This window comes from Punctularia strigosozonata, assembly GCF_000264995.1.
Source record: "Punctularia strigosozonata HHB-11173 SS5 unplaced genomic scaffold PUNSTscaffold_8, whole genome shotgun sequence".
Lineage (NCBI taxonomy): Eukaryota > Fungi > Basidiomycota > Agaricomycetes > Corticiales > Punctulariaceae > Punctularia > Punctularia strigosozonata.
Window position 1 is genome coordinate 390,549 of NW_006767440.1, and position 18,889 is coordinate 409,437.

The following is an 18,889-nucleotide window of genomic DNA, read 5'->3' on the forward strand; positions in this document are numbered from 1 at the left end:
CATAATGGTTAATGGTCGGCGTTATAGGGTGCCCGAAAGAGTCATCTTGTTAGACTTCTGGGGAAGGCTCACCCAGGAGCGGGAGGACGTTCACGAAGCGCCGCGGTGAGTCATCCGAACTGAAGCTATTCCTATCAATGATCTGACCAGCATGATAGGGATCTGGATGCCATGTCGACCGTCTCGTCTCTCACGTCTCTGAGCTCTGACGACGAGGCGGAAACGCGTATGTCAAGCCCTGAGAGACAGCCGAAAAGTCGCCCTCGGTCGTTCTCCATGGAAGACATACTGGCCGCGCAGGTGCGTCCCGACTGGTTCAGGCAGCGCAAGCATCGCTCGGATACTGATGACTATGGCAAGATGCTTTGCGCTTTGCGAATCGCGTCGGCTCCAAAGCAGACAGCGTCACACAAGCCTCATTCCATGGCATCGCACAGAGATCAACCAATGCACAACGAGGCGGCACAAACCAGCGATGAACGGCGCACAACTCCGGCAACTGCACCGGAACCCGTTCAGGTGATATCCGAGCATCCGGTGAATACGAGATCATCCAAGAAGGCGAACGGTCATTTAGAGGTATATACACGAACAAACGCGAGTAGGCGATCGCTGACATGGTCCCTAGACTCCTTCCGCCAGCGCCACCCCAGTTTCAACTTTGTCCCGTCGCATACGCAGATCCACGCGGGAAACTGGAACACCTAATACTCCCGTTCCCCCGACCCCGACTTCAGAGTCTATGCCAGCGCCCGTGGGACGGCCGCGCAGGTCTGTAGGTACCGCGAGGGCCAAAGCGTCTGCGACGCCCCAGGTAGAAAAGAGACCTCCGGAACCCGCCATCGCCTCACCCGCCACTGCATCGTCCAACGGTACCGGAAGCAAATCAGCCAGAGCGTCGAAACCCGCCATCGTCACCTCCCCGGTGATCAAGACAGAGCCGCAAACGCAAACGATCCCCTCTCTGAAAATACGACTTCCGCGTCCCTCCGTCCCCCTCCCGCCGTCGTCGAACGGCACCGTCGGGACGTCGGCTAACGCCCACAATGGCTCCCCGACCCGCGCCGCGGCTCAGAAGACGACCGAGCCCAGATCTCGGCGTCCACGGCCCCAGCGTACCGAGTCGATCTCTGCCTCGACCAACACCTCAGCTTCGTCGCCTATTACCTCCTATCATCACCGTTGAGTACATCGCCCACCTTCAGCTTGTCAGCGTTTCCGCGCGCACCGCAGATAGAAAAGTCGTCTTGCTCTCGCATGTTTTGTACACTCGAATTTTCTGTTGCGCAGTGTTTTTCTATGAGTTCGCGACTGATAGGCCATGCAATAGTAGCGCTTTCGGGGAGGTCGTTTTCATCCGCATCAATCGTCGACCTTTATATCTTCTCGACCTAGTAATACCCGTACTATAGCTTTTCTTCATCCATGCCTACGTCCATTGCGCGTTCCGGTTCAGATATTTGACGTGAAGATCATTCAATCGCCCGGCGTCAAACCTGACCGCGAAGGAGATCGCGGGCGCCAATCTATGACTATAGTCTCCCGCCGGCGCTGAAAATGCGATGACGACGGCTTGAAAGGCCGGGCGAAGCTCAAGGTTACGAAAAGGGGGGGAAAATTGTGCCTTTCCATACGTAAAGATCGAGCAATTTGCATTCTGGAACGGTATGTCAATGATATACAGTAGCACAATCTTCTCCGGATACGTTGTTTTAGAATGCGTGCCGAAATTCCGAGACGCTCTGTGGAGAGTTTTTGAATCCTCACGTTGAATCATGACTGACGGTGAGCTCCATTCCCGTGCCCGGACAGGTCGATCTTGAAGTGTGTCCTTTCACGTAACGGGAGTTCATGCAGCCCATGAAATCGCGCGCGCGGGCTGCCCTCGATGGTTGATCAGCCCGATCCATTCGTCCTATCCTTGGGGAGTTTATATCGGCGTCTTGGCCGGGGGGTCAGAGCGCTACTCGTGCATGGTACGCGCGGAAACGCGTTCGGTGACAAATGTGACATATGACATATAATATGTGACACCTCGCGTTGATCCTTGCTCTTGCACTCGCAGTCCGCTCAAGTCTCTCATAGGGATGAGTAATGAATCGAACAATTACGATAGAAACTCCAACGATGAGAGATTCCTGAGGCTTGGAGATTGTCGCGACCAAATTGTGCCCATCAATCCCTGCAAGCACTGGCAGTTGTTGCACCATTGTCGAAGTCGATAGCAAACCTCGATAATGTCAGCCTGACTCGGGGAATCAATCATCATCTTGTGATAACACGGCCAGGTCCTTCAATACAAAAACAGCTTCCTCCACCCTTGATTCAAGGACCGTCAGCTTCTCCCTCTTACTCTCCCAGTCCGCCAGTGTCTCGCGTTCCATCCTGGTGAGGAGGCTCTCGTCCAAGCTGACGTCGGTGCGCTCGCGCTTCTCCAAAAGCACCTTGATGGATGGCTCTTCCTCCTCCGCACGTCGACGGCGACTGATGTTGTACAACGTCTTGTACAAGCTGCGGATAAGGTTGGAGTACGCTTTGTCAACATCGACAAACCTATGGAAACGCGTTAATCAGACGAGGATAACGCTTGATCCCTTGCGCAAGGCGTACCACAGATAGAATGTCCTCGTAGGATTTCTATCGGCACTCCGCGGCACCTCTTGTATCGTGATGATGGAGTCGGTGGCCATCGCCGAAAGCAATGGTCGAACATCCTTCGGAGCCATCATCGCAATCTTTCCAACCTACGCGTGCAATCCTTGCATGAGCTCACTGCGAATACGGGTGAAAATCCGACCAATCCGACCTGCTTCTCATCCATCTTCCCCGTATCCATCAACAGCCTCAATATCCGCACACCCTCGTCCCCGTGCCGCTCCCTCGTCACGTTCTCCAGGATTCGTCTCCTTAACCTCCTCGCGATGATCTCGAACTCGACCTGAACCTTCGAGTTCGTCATCGACACGAACGACGACGCCTTTCCGGCGGGCGTCGGGTTGTCCGCCGCAGACAATACGCCGATGTAATGTTTTATGAGCGCAATCGAGGATGGTGTTTTGGAGGTGTTGAGTACGAGCCCCGACTCGAGATCATCGTCGTCGGCTAGACATTGCGAGATGTTGGCCACCGAGGTTGGATCTCCATGCAGATTCAGTACATGACCAACAGATAGGGGGTACGGTAGTCCTACCTGATCGTACGTCCGAGACGCTCATTTGTTTTGCTTCCGTAGTCTTCAGTGTGGCACGGATGACAGCCGCCGCCGACTGATTGAAGCGTTCAAGAACAGCTGACTCTATGAGCTAGGGATGACCACTCAGCTACGTTCAGTAGAACCTCACTGGGCGAACGCATACCTTGTTCCGGATGTGAACGTTGAACCGTTCGCAGTTGACGCGGAAGTAGACATCATCCTAGACACGACAGTTAGAAGGCGGAGAGTGCATATGAACACCATACATACATCCACCACGTCTTCTTCGGTCACTGCTTTTCGCTGAGAATTACGAATCAGCACGACATGCTATTCTGTAGTGTAGATCTCCGACTCACTTTTGAAGACTTATATCCGGTCTCTTTGGTCACGCGTTTCTAGTATCTATCGAGTTATACTGTCACCCTCGTCTCTATCATAACAAGTTTCACTCACCAAACCGATCTTCTCCGCTTCGTCTCGTTCCCGCTTTAGACGAGCCTCGGCAAGTTCCTTGGCCTCACGTAGTTGCTTCGCGGTAGGGAAGCCCGTAATTTTGGCCTTCTCCTCCGCCTCGTACTTGATACGTTTGTCCCTCGGGCTGACGTGTGAGAGCACAGTAGACGCCTTCAAGTATGAGGACGAGACAAGATTATGCATAGCCTGAGAGTATCGAGACTGCGCTACAAAGAAGGTCAGGATGACTGCCTTCGCAAGATCTAAGACGTCGCACCCTTCGTATCGTACTGGGCGAGATACGCGAGCACCTCCGCTTGACGAAGTTTGCCATGGTCTAGTATAATCTGAACAATGTCCCTTGCCTAGATTGTGGTAAGTTTGCCCAACGTCAAGTTCCTTGAGCGTGTTACCACATACCGCCTTCCCAAGCAGCTCTTCCGCCTGCTGCACGTATCTTCCGAACCGCAGACGCGCCAGACAGTCGTCCACGTTGACCTCAAACACTTCGTTCCCGTCCTCAGACACCGTATGCCAGAGGATATTATGTTGAACTAGGACGAGAACGGACGCGCGCACGGTGCGCGGCTTGAGGCCAGTGTATCGGATTATAGTAGACAGAGGGAGGCGTCCCCGAGTGAGAAGTGTGGATGCTACATTCTATCCTGAGGTCAGACAGAGAGAGTTGCAGGTAGTAACGGTGCATTACTCACCGCAGTGAGTGGACCGAAGTGTGAGTGGACAATCTGAGTGCATAGACGGGTGGTGTCTGCGTCGGCCATTCCGAGACTGACTGAGGATATAGGTTATGAGTTTTGGTTATACAATTGATTGTCTTCGGGACTACGGGCGCGAGGAGGTGATCATTAGGGAACGTTAGGATGGCCCAAATCAGTTGGGAAGGTGAAGCAGATGCGCCTGAAAATAGCGCCCAGTGCGAAGGCGCGAATTTCCTCTTTCAGACTTTGCGACCCGCGATGATTCCTGCTGTCCACTCATGTCGGAGGCGCGCCGCCGGTGAGCTCAACGTGTCTGCTCACATTCCGACGAGAACTCATAGGCCAGCTGCAGCGTCCTGTCTGTCGCGTTCGTTCGCGACGGTGGTCGAAAACACGCAGGCCGTCCACTCCCGACCGTCCGCTAACCCCCCGGACGACGCGACCCGGAAACGCAACCCGCGCCCGCTCATCAACGCCGCCGTCATCGTGAACCGCTCGCCGATTATCACCCGCTCGCCGACGACATTCGAGCGCGCCTACTATGCCTACCAGCAGCGCATCCAGCGCGCGCTGCACAACCCCTTCCCGTCCGAGTTTTACTTCAAGCAGGGCTCGCCGCTCGAGGCCAAGTTCAACATGGAGGAGCGCGAACGCGAGGAGCGGGCGTTTGGGAAGGGATACGGCAAACACAGGGCCGGAGAAGAGAGCGACGCGGCCAAGGAGGCGAGCGCAGTGGAAATGACGAAGGAGTTTGAAGAAGAGGTGCAGGAGGCGGGGAGGAAGAATCGGGCGGACTACAAGAAGGACACGAAGAGCCTGGATCGTGCCGGCCAGCGCAACCTCTACCTTCTGCTGCTGAAGAAGGAGCAAGAGCGACACAACTGGGTGTTCCCCCAAAGGAGGATAGAGAAGGGCGAGCTGCTGCACCAGGCAAGTACCCTATATGTGCCACCCTTTCATCAAGGTCCTTACAACTGTCTCCAGGCTGCAGAACGGGGTTTGTATCAAGAATGCGGCTCGAAGATGGACTCGTGGATCGTCAGCCGCAACCCTATAGGGGTGTATGAACCCGCATCTTCACCATCCGAGAGTGCTTCCAAGGTTCGAACATAGATACCCTCGTACGAACTGCACATCTGACATCATATCAGGAATATACCTTCTTCTACAAGGCTCACATCTTCGCCGGCCAGGCTGTTACTGACAGCACGAGTATTTCAGACTTCGCATGGCTGACGAAAGAAGAAATTGCGGATCGCGTGCAGAAGGAGTACTGGGATGGCGTCAAGGATATGCTTTCTGACTTCTAGGTTACCGTATACTTGTGCAATAATACTACTGCTTTCATCATTCCTCAACGACAGTCAGCTGGTTACATACAAACAAACAAGAAGTCGTCAATGCTCTGAATGGTTCATACACATCCACAAGGATACAACCCCATCGACCGCCCGTCAAGGGCGCGATTTCTCGAAATGATATACCGCACTCGATTGATTCCAGATGCTCTGTGAGACTACAGTCTACTAATCCTTACAAGATCAAGCTAACGTAGTGGAGAAAAACTCGCGAGGAGAGGCATATATACTATGGACCAATAGCGAAGGTCCATCGCCGGGCCTAACGTGAGTGGATGAGAGAGATATGAGATATCTTTTGTGTAGTGCAACGAAGCGGCGCATTAATGACAAAAAGCGTAGAGAGAGATGATTGACGAGGATTGAAGCAGTTAGTGGAAACGAGAGTTAGTTGTTTACTTAAGTGAGAAGCGCACGGAAATGGGCGGATGGAGACTTCGAGCAATCCAAAATTCACTGGTGGCAAGAGAAGAGAAAGGTTCAAAGCACAATAGAACGATGTGTAGGGCGTGAGATGATGCACGATGGTAGAAGCGAACCGTTCCGAATGCCGGCCCCTCCTCCAATGCCGAACTGGGACCGATGCGGAGACCAGCTCTGGGAGGCTCGATAACTCACTGTTTGTTCGTCCTGTCTGTTCATCAGATCTCGAGCGGCTCATGGGTGCGCGCGTCAAGGCCCTCGCCGTGGACACGCTGCTCGCTCGGGCGCCTGTTCATGAAACCCGCCGCGCCAGGGCCCTTGGGCTGCCGCACGACAGTGCTGCTCGGGCTCTCAGCCGTCGGAGTCTGCGCGCCGACGGCGGCGACGCTGGCTGGGAGCGTCGGCACGGGTGGCACAGCACCGCCCCCACCGCCGAACGCGCCGTTGTTGAAGAGCGTGTTGAGCGTGCCGGTGTTGCTGCGGCGCGCGGGAGAGGCGATCGTCGCGTAGCCCTCGCGCATGTTGCCGTTCGACATGCGGGTATTGAGCCGCGGCGCCTGCGTGCGGAAGGATGAGATGTCGGGCATGGACTTCTTGGCGCGGAGCGCCGGCGCTTGCTGCGCGGCCTGCTGGAGGTGGTACGCGGACGGCGCGCGGGAGAGCGCAGGAGCGGGTCGGTTCTGATGCAGGAGCCGGTGATGAGCAAACGGTGGAGCCACTGGCGAAGAAGGAGGACACGTACCAGCTCAGGGTTGATGCGGGTAACGACTGCGTACCTCTCTTCGCCTTCACCTACCGAGTAGTGGTAGACGCCAAGCTTCTGGGCGACGAGGTGGACCACCCTCCTCTGTTTGGCGGACAGCGTCCTCGAGAAAGCCAGCTCGTCGCGCATGGGGTCGTCCTTGAAGAGCAAGATGCGAGAGTAAATCTCGAGCGTCGCGGGGTCGTTCAGATCCAACTCGTTCGACGAGCTGGTCTTGGCCGAACCGCCGGGGGTGCCGGCAGGAAGAGGAGGCGTGCCCATCAGGCCGCTATACTGCTGCTGGAGGTTGGGCATCGGCGGCACGCGCGGAGGCGAGTACTGCTGCTGGCCTTGGAAAGGCACGCCGGAGAACGACCTGGAGGGCGTGAAGGCGGGCGGGACTGGCGGGGAACCGTAGTCCTCGTACGGCGACTGCACCGAAATGTGCTCCTTCTCGAGTTGCATGGACCGCATCCGGCGGAGCGCCTTTTCACGCTCGATACGCTCCTTCTCGCCGGCCTGCAGCACCTTTTTGTACTCGACGCGCAGCTTGCGACCCTGAACGTCGAATCCGTTGAGCGCGACGACGACCGCGTCGGCGTCGGCCGGCTGGCGGAAGTTAGCGAAAGCAAGGCCGCGGAAGGCTCCAGATTGGTCCAGGTGATAGTTGAAGGCGTAAGGAGTAGGAATAGACAACGATGTCTGGTGGGACGTGAGTTAAGACCTGCAGCCCACGCGCGACTAGCGACGGGCACAACTCACGATGATATCGAGGAGAGTCTCCTTTTTCACGTTGAAGGGAATGTTCTTGATGACGATCGCAGTTGGTATGATCTCGTCGTCGCCGATACCGCCCACCGGAGGGGTGGAGATGCCAGGCGGTGCCATCATGTGCCCCATAGGCGGGGGCGACCCGCTCGAGGACAGGTCAGAGCTGTTGTGCGGCGACAGCGAGCGCTGGTCCGCCATCCCGCCTGCGTCGGCCATCCACGACTGATGGGCAGCGCGAAACGTCTCAGCGCCATCGGGGTCGTCCGGGGAATCAAGCGCGACTTACGTTGGGCAAGCCTCCCCGCACGGGTGGCCGGTTCTTCAGCGGCGACTGACCAAAGTTTCCGTACGGCGACTGGGCGGGCGCGGAGAGGCCGTGGCTTGGCGCGAAGTAGTGCTGTTGCTGCTGCTGAGGCTTGCCGTTGGTGGACCCTTCATAGTCGTAACTGTCGTAAGGGCGTTGCTGCGGAGGCGAAGAGATGGACAGGGACGAGATGTCAGGGGTGGGGGAACTAGTCATGATGTCCTGAGATCTACAATGCGGGTCGTTCGTAACAGAGAGCAGACAAGAGACGTGCAGAGAATATGGGAAAGGTGGACTGACAACGTTGCCTCAATTTGAATCAAGGCGGTCCCTTCTTGCCAGTGACCCTGTTATCGAGGATTACATACACAGTCACTCCACGAGGCGTTTCATGAATTCATCCAAACAAATCGTCCATCTAACGTATCGATCTCTACGATGTACTACCCAGACGATCTCGCATGTGCATCTGCTCGAGGAGCAACGAGAAAAATATGACTGGACTCGACCGGCAGCCAACGATTTGTTGCTGTCGATGCAATCGACGACGGAAGCATTTGTCGCCTGCGTTGTCCCTCATTGCGACCGGTTTTACTCACCTGATTGGCGAGAACCGTAATCGCTAACAGTAAAGGTGCACCTCGTGTTCAAAACCTTGAGGCAGCCTCCGTATGGGTGACGAGCTGTTCAGCCATCGTCGGTCACAACTCAGATTTGTCCTTAGGATATGATTAGAGGTAGATGGACGTGGTGCATGATTCAAACATCCGCAACTTGCCAATGGCATCATAAACGAGGGCCGTAGGCTGTCGGAAGTCTATCGTGCGTGTAAAACCCAGAGACAGCCCTGGGATTCAGAAGGTAAGGTGTCTAAGTTGCGCCATCAAGGGGGGGAGGGGGGGGGATTATCGAATAGAAAGCAGAAATAAGGGTGCTGGCCGTAGCGCTATGAGTTGCACCTTCTGACATTGGAGGCCAATACGCAGTGAAGCTCGTTTCCACATCGGACGGTCGGAGGACAAGAGGACGAAACATGTGACCGCGCCGCGCTTTCTTCCGTCTCCGGCAGGTCTTCCGCGGGTCCAAGATTTCTGCAGCCGTCCTTTTACCAAACCTCACGTCCATGCCCAGCACAAGCATCATCCATGCCGCGTTCTTTGCTGTCGGCGCAGTTGTTGGCGGAGGCGTCGCTGCCGCCGTCACCAGTAGCAAGCGGCGCGACACGAGTCTGCCTTCTTCCTCCAATGCAGCACAGACCGTACCTGCGCCTACCATGGGCGCGAAAACGGTCGCCATAACGCCACCTGTGGTGAGCGTTGGACCTACAGGTAGCGCGAAGATCTTGAACGCAGGGGCCGCTGCTGGTATCCTAGAGCCCGTCTTGAAGTACGGGAACCCAGGTACGCTTCTACATTTACATTCCCGGAAGATATGAGGAATTGATGCTATATTATGTAGGCCCCATATCCGACCAGCTCATACGCAAAGCGTACGTTGCTGCGTATGACAGAAGACTCCGGCATCCGGCATGGGTATGGATTCCTACTCGCCTTCATGGCCAACCGAACTTCACTGACGTTTATCGACTTTTCAGACTGCTGAGCATCTTACCTTAGCGTCCCTAGGCAAGTCCCTCGTGGACGGGCCAATCGCGGACTCGGAAACAGGAGACCGCTCGCGATCTGTATTCAAGGAGGACGAGTCAATACCCAGCGCTTTCCGCGCGAAACTCTCGGATTACTTCAGGAGCGGCTACGACCGGGGTCATATGTCAGTCCCGAGCCCCAATCCGTTTCAACCACACAACACGCTCACCACCGCGCATCTCATTCAGGGTCCCTGCTGCAGACGCTAAAATATCGCAAGAGGCTATGGACGAAACCTTCTTGCTCACCAACATCGCCCCGCAAGTCGGCGCTGGTTTCAACAGGCACTGTAAGCTGCGCTTCGACGTATGTCCCTCGTTGTTTTCTGACACTGCGGTCAGATTGGGCATATCTAGAGGACTGGTGTCGTAGGCTGACGACATCGTTCGCCGACGTCTACGTGTTCACCGTACCGCTTTACCTCCCCAAACTTGATCCGGACGGCAAATGGCGTGTGGTAAACATTCGTCGCTCTTTCAGGTTCGTACCCACATCTGACAGTGACCATTTTTTGAAAGCACCACGAAGTGATCGGCTCTCCACCGAACGTCGCCGTGCCCACGCACTTCGCCAAGGTAGTCCTCACCACTAAGCCCTCCTCTCCCGCGACCCCGGACGTTCTGGACGTGTCGACGGGCGCATTTGTCCTGCCCAACGCCGAAATACCAGATTCCGCGCCTTTACAGAGTTTCGTCATGCCTGGTCAGCAATTTGTTTCTCTCGCCGAAGCTCGCGACCCGTTTAACATTGATGACGGATCATGCAGTCGAAGCGGTCGAGCGCGCCGCCGGACTAACGCTATTCTCCGACGAGATCAAAAAGGAGGCGAAGCACATCTGCAAGACGACGCAGTGCTCGGTCATTGTCAGGCGGTTCGACGATGCGCAGAAAAGGCCGGATATCAAACGGGCCATATCGTCGCCTCGGTAGCCTCTGTTACTCCCTAACACGACGACGACGACGACGACGACATGTTCCGAACGAGGGGCCCCGATGGCGAACGTCTGTATCTACCTCACAGCGGCCCTTCCTGATAGTGGCACCAAAGGTCATAACCGGCCCTACGTGCACATCAAGTGAGAACTTTGCGAACAAGGGGTTTCTTGCGAGCTATGTTTCCCCCACGAAGCAAGACCTTGTTCGTACGGCCAGCTCCAGTCATGTTTGCGTTCGTTGTTTCGATTTTTGGTTGATTTTGGTTCTACGCTACATTGCTTTTTCATACATAATCCGGATCATTATAAGGAAGAGACACGAGAGGCACTGAGGGAATCCGGGGGCCAATGGGAAATGTTGCTAAAGTCTAGGGCGTACGACAGAGGCACCTTGTTCGTTCCATGAAGCACACTAGCGCCACTGCAGGGGGTGCTTGAGCTGCGTCTTGCCCGAGCGCGCCGAAGGCGTGACGGGGACAATCGACGAGCGACGAGAGGGAGACCGCACCGAGGTTTGTTGGAACTTGGCGTTTTCGCCCGGTGGGCAGGATAGCTTGCGAGGGGACGCGGACACAGCGCGTGTCTTATCCGCCTGCACAGAGGGCCGAGGAGTATGTGTCGCTGGCGATCGTGAAGCATTCCGCTGCAGGATCACCTTGGCGAGAGGAGGAGGACGGGGAGCGGTGAGGTGAGTCCTAAGAGGAGTCGCCGCCTTGGCCTGAGCCGGGGAGGGAAGCTTTGGCTCTCGATCAACAGGCAGGGAGCTAGGCCGAGGACGGGTCTCCTTCTTGAGCGCGAGCGGTGTCGCGAGCACGTCCGAGTGGGGCCACTGAGGCTTGACAGGGACGCGCGGTTGGACCAAGCGGGATCGCGAAAGCGAGTAAGGCGTAGGCTTCGCCGCGACCAGGGCCGAGACAAGGTCCAATGGGGAAGGCGCGGGCGGCTTGACCGCCGACCCTGGCGATGGTACAAGGAGCAGCGAGATGCAGGAGAAGCTCTCCGTAAGCGCGGCAGCGGGGTCGTTCCATTGGCCGGCTTCAGCGGAAAGGGTAGATGCAGACGCGAAGAGCGAAGCATGGATCGCCACGATGTCGTCGACGGAGGTCGTGTTCTCTGGAAGCACGGCAGAGGGGGTAGACCACTGGCCGAATTCGGCAGAAAACGAGACAGATATGGCGATCTGAGCGATAGATGAGCAGCTTTCTGGGAGGGCGGCAGCGGGATTGGTCCACTGGCCGACTTCGGCAAAGGGCGTGAACAGAGTATGGTGGATAGCCGAGATGTCCTCGCAGGCGGCACTGAAGGAAGCGCTGGCGCCCAGGAGTGTATCCATACATTCAGATTTCACGATGGTTTTCTCCGTGGAGGACGGAGACATCGGCGACCCGCCGCTGTGCGGGGCCGGGAGGCTGGTTTCGGAAGCATGAGCGACGAACGATCGGAAAGAACGCGAACATACCCAATGGCCTCAATCGTAACGACCTTGCATACCTTCTCTCCGGCTGCAGTGCGCTTTGCAGGGAGCTCGAGGCTTGAAGCCTTGTGGGCGTTGAAGTCGCCATCGAAGACGTAGTTGGGCTCGAAGACATGATCTTCGTCGTCGGTGCTCGCGTCCGCGTTCCGGAACAGATGACCAAATTCAGTGTCGACACTCTCGGATGCACCGATTTCTTTAGGAATCGGGATCAGGGAAGCGCGGTGAGCGGCCATCTTCGCGAGCTACAAGAGGTGGTTAAGCACATCCGGTGAACGTGAATGATGTGTGAATGGATTACTGACCATTTCAACAACTTTCTCGTCGTCAACGTATGACAGACGGCTAGGTCCGGCGGTGACACTCTCTGGAGCGGCGATGGCCGACAGAGGAGTGCGGGGTCGGGTGGCCAGTGCATCGTCGTCCATAGAGATCAGGTCGACATGATGTTCGTCGGACCCGATGGAGCTAAAAGACTCGAGAATATCGGCATCATCCTCTGTAGCGTTGGTAACAGAAGCTGTAACCGAAAGTACCCTGGCGCAGAAGCCAAGGACGCGACGGCCGAAGGCAGCGGTGGGCTGGGCCATGAAGAGAGAGAAAGACATCGCGTGATATAGAGAGTAGAGAGCGTCGCGGCAAGCGAATGTGGTTAGAACAAAGGCTCTGAGGATACGAATGAGCGGACTGACCTTGGTCTTATAGATATCGGACGACCCCTAACTCCTTTGTTGCGGAATAACTGGAAGAGGATTGACGAAGATTAACGAGGACGCGACTGCGTCACGCACTTCGAGAAATCACATCACGTGCACTCTTTCTCACAGCTCCCCTCGGTTTCACCTATTGAATAGTATTGAATACTATTGCTCGCTCTGCCCTACCTGAGATGCGCTACAGGCCTGCTAAGCTGTATAAATATGACCATTACTCTGCTCTGCTCATTCTGTTTCTTCCATCATTGGTGAAACTCTAGAGCATCGTGCGCGTACCGCAGCAGGTTATGCACAACCCTCGGTCGCGTTCTGTTTGCCATCTAGTGTGCTTGTCGTACTCCAGTGCTTGGTAACTTGGGCATGAACACTTCCATAACTGCCTTTTTGGTCGCCGGCTACGGTATTTGTGCTGAGCCACGGGTTTACATTGCTGGCGCTCCGTCGCGGGCCTCAATACTGCACCGGCCGCATAGTTGCTGAGATCGGAAGGGCACTGTAGAAGCGCTCGCGAGGCATAGAGAAGCGAAAACTTGTGTAAACTCGTGTGCTGCGGCTTCTACGAAGGTAACTGGTAAGTGTTGTCGCTGGATACTCTGATGCTCCGCCATCGCTGACGCGTTCATTTGACCCAATCGCCCGTCACACCAATCGCGTCGTTTTTGCTCTCGCTCTGACACCGTGTTTTTTTGTATCCTGCTTTGGATGCTATCGGACTCAACAAAACCGTCTGGCCAATTCATTGCCTTTCAATTTGTGCTCGTATAGTTGCTTGACTACGATCCAAAATGTGACTGTCTCGTCTCTGTATTGTTCTGATATTATCCCTTTGGTGAGAGTCACATTTCAAGCCTTAGTCTGATAGCGGCGTCGACTAATGTCATTTTTTAACGTTTGCTTGCACTCTGGGACAAAGACCTCCTCAGCAAGTGATCTGTATCGACTGCTCCGACCCGTTGCTACTGAAGCACCCCTCCCCGACCGCACCTGTGGAACTTCCACTGCATCCAGCTCCAGAGAATGCGGCGAGCGTGCAGCCCATGATTTCCGAAACAGCGATGGACCCGGTGGCGGGCACGTGTATGCAGATGTCCGACTCAAAGATGAGCGTCGAGGCGAGGCCGGTGCAACCTGGCCTGCCGAACTGCGATATTTCGACGGAGCCGGCGAGGGCACCAGGCGCGACGAGGGCGGCGAGGCAGGCGAGCATTGATAGTTTCGCGATCATTTCGTAAGGCTATAGCAGTCGGTCACTGCTGTTTCTGTTGCATCAAGTCACGTTGCCGAACTCACCAGCCGAGTTCACGGTTCAGTAAGCAGGATGAACGTTCTGAAGTGATGGATGACCTGCTCATTCGCTCAGCCTTTTATGCATGGTGCAGGGGTTGATATCTACTGCATGTTGCCGGTCGTCCGCGCACAACGGGACGGCGAACGTGCATGCAGTGCTACGTTTATTCAAAAGGCACGGAGCTTTCAAGCCGGCTTCATAACAATCAGGTCCAGAGCTTACGCGGGTGATGGTATATACCCGGCGACCCTTATCATGGTTGAATTTGAATGTGGCACCTAGTATTAGTGTCTTGCCTAGTTAGGATGCTTCCAGACGATCCTACTGCAGAGTGACTTCGCATGTGGACACGACTATGAACTACTCACTTCAACGAATGATCTGCATAGTATATGCTGCGCTTCACATCCGGCTAATGTGGATCTGTTCAATAACCTATTACCTATCACGTTCACCGTCAACTGCGGAAGCGACCAGTGCGGCTGTTATGCTATTCGAGTGGACCTGCGCGGATATCGATGACTTGGTGCTCGCATTCTGGTCATGAGGTGGGGAGGTATGCAGGCTCTGCGCAACATAGCATGCCAATCCCACACTGGAAACGGTCGCGAGCGCCGAGCGCCGAAATGCGTGACAATCCACTTGGTATGGAGAGGTCTTCGCCGCGATTCCCACCCTGAAGCAGTCGAGGCACTCCCTCGAACGGACCATAATTCCAGTTCGCACCCCCATGAAGGATGACAATCTTCCTTTGATTTCCCAGAGTATATGCTGGTAAAATACTGAATCCATTGCTACAACAATGCAAGTATCTCAGCGAGTCGGGCCGACAGTTAGCGCTGCAGGGGCGGGCGCGGCCAACAACGCGTCAACGTCCACTTGGAAGGGGATGCTGCTCGAGTGATCCCAGGGTCCGCGTATCGCACGTGTCTGTCTCGCGGCTGGAGAGGCCGGGGTCGAGCTCGTCGAGGATATCGAAGACGACGAGCGCGAGTGGCGCAGACGAGAGTCGTCGGCCGAGATGGGCGACGCGCCGGCCGGAAAGGCCAATGCCGCAGGTACGGAGGTGTCGATGGCGAGGACGGGTGCGTCGCGGCTGGCTCGTGGTTTCTCGCGCAGACGGGTTTCTGCGGTGGGGTAGAACGCGGGCATCGGGAGTGAGGGCAGCGTATGCCGCGGTTTGCTGCGAGGTGGCAGCGGGCCGGCAACGAGGCGGAGAGAGGTGGGCGGCGGGCGGCGGGGCATGATGATGGTTGCTGGTGCTGAGTGTCTACGTCGCAGCGAAGGAAACGTGGAGAATTCTAATGAGTGGCAGCAGACCAGCTGAGGTTCTGAACCGGAGTCAGCTGCTGGCACACATAGAGGTACTCAAGACACGTACTCTGTTCTTGAACTTGCAAGCAAAGTGGATTGAGCGAGAACAACGACCACGAGCAGCGAGCGCGTCTACTAGGTCGGGTGAAAGGATCGGTTCAACCGACACAAGGCTCCTCGGGGTTGATGCAGGAAGAAAGAGGTTGTTGCGAGCAGACAGAGGGTGATATGCGGCTCGAATGTGGAACCAGAGCAACCAGGAATTCGGAAGCGGCCACCGTTGCCAACGACGGACGGATGATGGATCGCGGAGGTGGCTGTCTCGACGTACTTCGAGATATCTTGTCACGTGCTTTCTTTTCACAGCTCGGACTCCTTGGACCTTCCCGGGATTGTTGCATTTGAGTATACTCAAATTTGCTCCGCTCCGCCCTGCCTGGGGACGCGCTATACAGGCCTGCTTGCGATTATGCTGACGTTGAGCATACGACGCGTACACGAACGTTGTGGTCTAGCTGCTCTTCCTGGCACAAAAACTTATGAACTGAGATCCAAATGTGCACCACCCTTAAGCTTACGTCGCCTTTTCGCGCCCACTTTTCTGACATTTGAACTCTCCACAGATTCAAATCTGAAGCCTCGATTGCCAGGGGTGCCGTTTATTCCTTAGCAACGCCAGCTTTTGAACAAAGTCATAAGGATGCTACGGATCGGCCAGGATGGTACAACCAGCTGGCGTCCGTATCTCATCTTCCCCAAGAAATTATATCGATGATTTTCTACCACTGCCTGCCCGATCCAGGCTCGGATCGTTTCTTTAAATCTCCAAAGCATCATCTCTACCCATACAGTCATACCTTCATGGATGTATGCCACCGCTGGAGAGATATCGCACTTCACTCTCCTGCTCTTTGGACCATCTTACCTCGCGACACGCCAGAGCTGACGCAGGTATTTGTGTTGCGGTCGAAGGAAGCGCCGCTTTCCATCACCCGGCTGTATCACGATGCGGCCCGAGTTTCAGCTCTTTGCCATCTTCATCGCACGAATAGCTTGTCCCTTCACTATCACCAACGTCATGCTGTCCGGTCCCGCTTCTCGGGCGGTGTTCGATATCGGGGTCGAGTTCGTGTCAGCTCTTGGACAATTTCATGGACTTGTATGTGCCTCGTCTCCGTCACCTTGAATTCTGCGATCTTGCTTTTAGCTGGGGCGTACTCCGCCATCCCACGCTTATCGGCGGCTTGACGAGACTTGAACTACGGCGCCTGCCCATGGATTCTCCTCCCCGTGGCGAGGTCACCGCTCTAAATGCGATGCCTCGTCTGCAGACTCTCGTAATTGACGCGGATTCGAGACCGGCATACACATCGACATCCGGATCCCTCGAAGCGCCCAAATACATTGCGATCTTGAACCAACTAGAGCTCATGGAACTGTCCGCCCCTGCACCATACATATCCCACTGGACAAACCAGATCACAGTTCCGTCCACCGCTGCTTCGGCTTTCTCCTGCCAGTACGGCGCATCGTACGACTTGAGTCCGTTGGCGAATCTGCTCCGGAGCCACGGCACATGTCGGGATGATGGTCCTCCTATCCGGATGCTCTTTCTTGGGGAGTGTACTTCGTGTACGCTCCATGCGTATGAGTCAGTCAGTTCCTGGGGCAGTGAATCAGAAAAACCATCTTTGTTTCTCTCCATGGAGACGAAATGGAGTTACGTTCGTGACGCCGTCTTCGGCATGCGACTCGCCCATCTCCAAGTCCTCCGCCTCAGCGTGATGGGTGATGTCTCTCACGAATCGATCCTGTCGGACGTCCTCGCTCATTCCAAGGCGGCATCGGAGCTACACATAACGTGCTTTCCGATCCTCATGCTATCAATGAAAAAGATCGAGGAGGTCGGAAACCCGGAGGGACTGCTTCCCAAGTTGCGAAGGATCTGTATGGACCTGGAGGGTGACAAGATGCATGCCGACTCCATTGTCATCTGGCGAAAGCTCCTACGGCGTTATAGGGCATCGAAAACTACGCTGGAGGTGGTGTTCACTGGTACTGGTGAACGTTCACTTCCCCCGAAGGTGCTGCGGGAACTTCGCGCAGCTGCAGGGTCGAATATCACCATAGCGGTGGATAAACGTCCAGCTTACGGATCCGGTGAAATGTGATGAGGGGGTCGTAGAGGGCAAACGCGAAGCGAAAAGGGAGGTTGTGCCTCGGATACGTTTGTGCCAGAAGAAATGCCCATAGAACTCACGTATCTATCATCAGCATCGTACCAGTCTCATGAAGCAGCGAGTTCGGCGAGATCACTGCAGCAATCGACGCAGATTCTGAGTCCTCCATAGGCTGGGATGATTGATGGCTATGGCAAAAACGTGTTGGAATGTATACATTATACCTTACGAACATGAGAGATACAACATGAGAAAACATAAAAGGACTCGGAGGGGACAGCGAGGCGGCGACAACGGATCACGACGTGGTGCGAAGAGAAGCTGCGTTCAGGACGAGTCGCCGATGGGGCGGTAGAACTTCATGAGCTGCACCTTGTACTCTGCAGAACAGGGCGCATCAATGGGTTAACGACGAGAGGTTGGGGGAAAAAACCGGACGCACGTTCAGGGTCGTCCCAGAGCTGTCTGGAGAGCGGACGACGAGGTGGTTAATGACCAGTTTTTTTTTAAACGAAGCATAAATACGGAGAAAAAACGACTTACGCCGCGTCCGGGTTCAGCGGGGAGGCGTTGTTCGGTTCTGTTTAGGGCGCACGTCAGCCTTGCCGTCGAGTCGGTACTATGGGCATGTGCGAACCTCCGAGCAGCGACTGCAGGGAGAGTAAGATCGTCTGCACGCTATACACGGCGGACCATTTGTCCTAGACGGGCGCACGAGGGTCATTTTTACCAGCTCCACAGGGAACGCACGGAGTCCGTACCTGCAAAATGTCCAAGCAGATTGCACCACCGGTGATGTCCACGTTCGGGTGATAACACGGCGTGTCGAACTTGATCGTCGGCGCGACATACGGATAATTCGGAGGGAACAGTATTGAGATTTTGAAGGTCAAACCGGAATATATCTGCGGAGCTTGATTAGAACTATGTCCTATGCATGTTAATCATGTCCCGACGGTACTCACTGTTCCTGGTGCTCCCTCAATGGTCCCCGCCCATTCGAAGAGGTTCGCGTCCGACTTCGGGAAAGCAGACTGTAAGAGCAATTCGGTATGAATGCGTGTCGGCGATGCAAGCGCACGACAACTCACGATTCCCGGCGAGGACGACATCATCAGAGCCATGAGCTCGTTACTGAGCCTGTTTCTCGGGCGTTAGCCAAAACCGCTCGCGAACTTGCCGCGACCCAAGCGCACCGCTTCGTCACATTCTGAGGACCCTCATTCGCCGCCCCGGAGAGAGAGCTTTTGCCGCTGGCAGAGCGCGGTGGTGCAAGCGGCGACGTAATCTGGTCCATGACGCTGCTTATCGAACGTGTATACGGACAGGAAAGCGGGCGAGGGGGTAACGAGTACAAGGGAAACACGAAA

General features: G+C 55.5%; 9 protein-coding genes across 9 annotated transcripts; 3 read left to right on the forward strand and 6 right to left on the reverse strand.

Moving 5' to 3' along the window:
- Positions 1-2,258: 2,258 nt before the first annotated feature.
- PUNSTDRAFT_103720 (uncharacterized protein) lies at positions 2,259-4,570 on the reverse strand (the record flags this gene model as incomplete). The annotated part of the gene is made up of 11 exons (XM_007384704.1): positions 4,363-4,570; positions 4,070-4,309; positions 3,927-4,014; positions 3,650-3,876; positions 3,553-3,591; positions 3,464-3,496; positions 3,357-3,413; positions 3,191-3,302; positions 2,807-3,138; positions 2,611-2,744; positions 2,259-2,553 (listed from the first exon to the last, which is right to left on the reverse strand). The coding sequence occupies exons 1-11, from the start codon at positions 4,429-4,431 to the stop codon at positions 2,259-2,261; spliced, it is 1,626 nt and encodes a 541-aa protein (XP_007384766.1). The 5' UTR covers positions 4,432-4,570.
- A 56-nt stretch (positions 4,571-4,626) lies between these two features.
- On the forward strand, positions 4,627-5,722 carry PUNSTDRAFT_103724 (uncharacterized protein; the record flags this gene model as incomplete). Its single annotated transcript, XM_007384705.1, has 3 exons — positions 4,627-5,313; positions 5,353-5,469; positions 5,520-5,722. The coding sequence occupies 3 exons, from the start codon at positions 4,627-4,629 to the stop codon at positions 5,676-5,678; spliced, it is 963 nt and encodes a 320-aa protein (XP_007384767.1). The 3' UTR covers positions 5,679-5,722.
- Positions 5,723-5,929: 207 nt separating this feature from the next.
- On the reverse strand, positions 5,930-8,236 carry PUNSTDRAFT_53067 (uncharacterized protein). The gene is made up of 4 exons (XM_007384706.1): positions 7,949-8,236; positions 7,654-7,884; positions 6,892-7,593; positions 5,930-6,829 (listed from the first exon to the last, which is right to left on the reverse strand). The coding sequence occupies exons 2-4, from the start codon at positions 7,858-7,860 to the stop codon at positions 6,368-6,370; spliced, it is 1,371 nt and encodes a 456-aa protein (XP_007384768.1). The 5' UTR covers positions 7,861-7,884; positions 7,949-8,236; the 3' UTR covers positions 5,930-6,367.
- Positions 8,237-9,096: 860 nt separating this feature from the next.
- On the forward strand, positions 9,097-10,733 carry PUNSTDRAFT_103730 (uncharacterized protein). Its single transcript, XM_007384707.1, has 7 exons — positions 9,097-9,366; positions 9,425-9,498; positions 9,561-9,736; positions 9,801-9,901; positions 9,954-10,069; positions 10,131-10,314; positions 10,379-10,733. Exons 1-7 carry the CDS (start codon positions 9,240-9,242, stop codon positions 10,540-10,542), a joined length of 942 nt encoding a protein of 313 aa, XP_007384769.1. The 5' UTR covers positions 9,097-9,239; the 3' UTR covers positions 10,543-10,733.
- A 226-nt stretch (positions 10,734-10,959) lies between these two features.
- PUNSTDRAFT_45197 (uncharacterized protein) lies at positions 10,960-12,629 on the reverse strand (the record flags this gene model as incomplete). Its single annotated transcript, XM_007384708.1, has 3 exons — positions 10,960-11,956; positions 12,007-12,266; positions 12,327-12,629. The coding sequence occupies 3 exons, from the start codon at positions 12,627-12,629 to the stop codon at positions 10,960-10,962; spliced, it is 1,560 nt and encodes a 519-aa protein (XP_007384770.1).
- A 1,027-nt stretch (positions 12,630-13,656) lies between these two features.
- Positions 13,657-13,962, reverse strand: PUNSTDRAFT_135186 (uncharacterized protein; the record flags this gene model as incomplete). Its single annotated transcript, XM_007384709.1, has 1 exon — positions 13,657-13,962. The coding sequence occupies one exon, from the start codon at positions 13,960-13,962 to the stop codon at positions 13,657-13,659; it is 306 nt and encodes a 101-aa protein (XP_007384771.1).
- An 802-nt stretch (positions 13,963-14,764) lies between these two features.
- PUNSTDRAFT_126649 (uncharacterized protein) lies at positions 14,765-15,626 on the reverse strand. Its single transcript, XM_007384710.1, has 2 exons — positions 15,407-15,626; positions 14,765-15,356 (listed from the first exon to the last, which is right to left on the reverse strand). The coding sequence occupies exon 2, from the start codon at positions 15,268-15,270 to the stop codon at positions 14,839-14,841; it is 432 nt and encodes a 143-aa protein (XP_007384772.1). The 5' UTR covers positions 15,271-15,356; positions 15,407-15,626; the 3' UTR covers positions 14,765-14,838.
- A 1,416-nt stretch (positions 15,627-17,042) lies between these two features.
- Positions 17,043-17,510, forward strand: PUNSTDRAFT_135188 (uncharacterized protein; the record flags this gene model as incomplete). The annotated part of the gene is made up of 1 exon (XM_007384711.1): positions 17,043-17,510. One exon carries the CDS (start codon positions 17,043-17,045, stop codon positions 17,508-17,510), a length of 468 nt encoding a protein of 155 aa, XP_007384773.1.
- Positions 17,511-17,693: 183 nt separating this feature from the next.
- On the reverse strand, positions 17,694-18,855 carry PUNSTDRAFT_88295 (uncharacterized protein). Its single transcript, XM_007384712.1, has 8 exons — positions 18,716-18,855; positions 18,611-18,659; positions 18,485-18,553; positions 18,281-18,424; positions 18,157-18,220; positions 18,063-18,099; positions 17,962-17,984; positions 17,694-17,899 (listed from the first exon to the last, which is right to left on the reverse strand). Exons 1-8 carry the CDS (start codon positions 18,814-18,816, stop codon positions 17,847-17,849), a joined length of 540 nt encoding a protein of 179 aa, XP_007384774.1. The 5' UTR covers positions 18,817-18,855; the 3' UTR covers positions 17,694-17,846.
- Between the last annotated feature and the right edge of the window lie 34 nt (positions 18,856-18,889).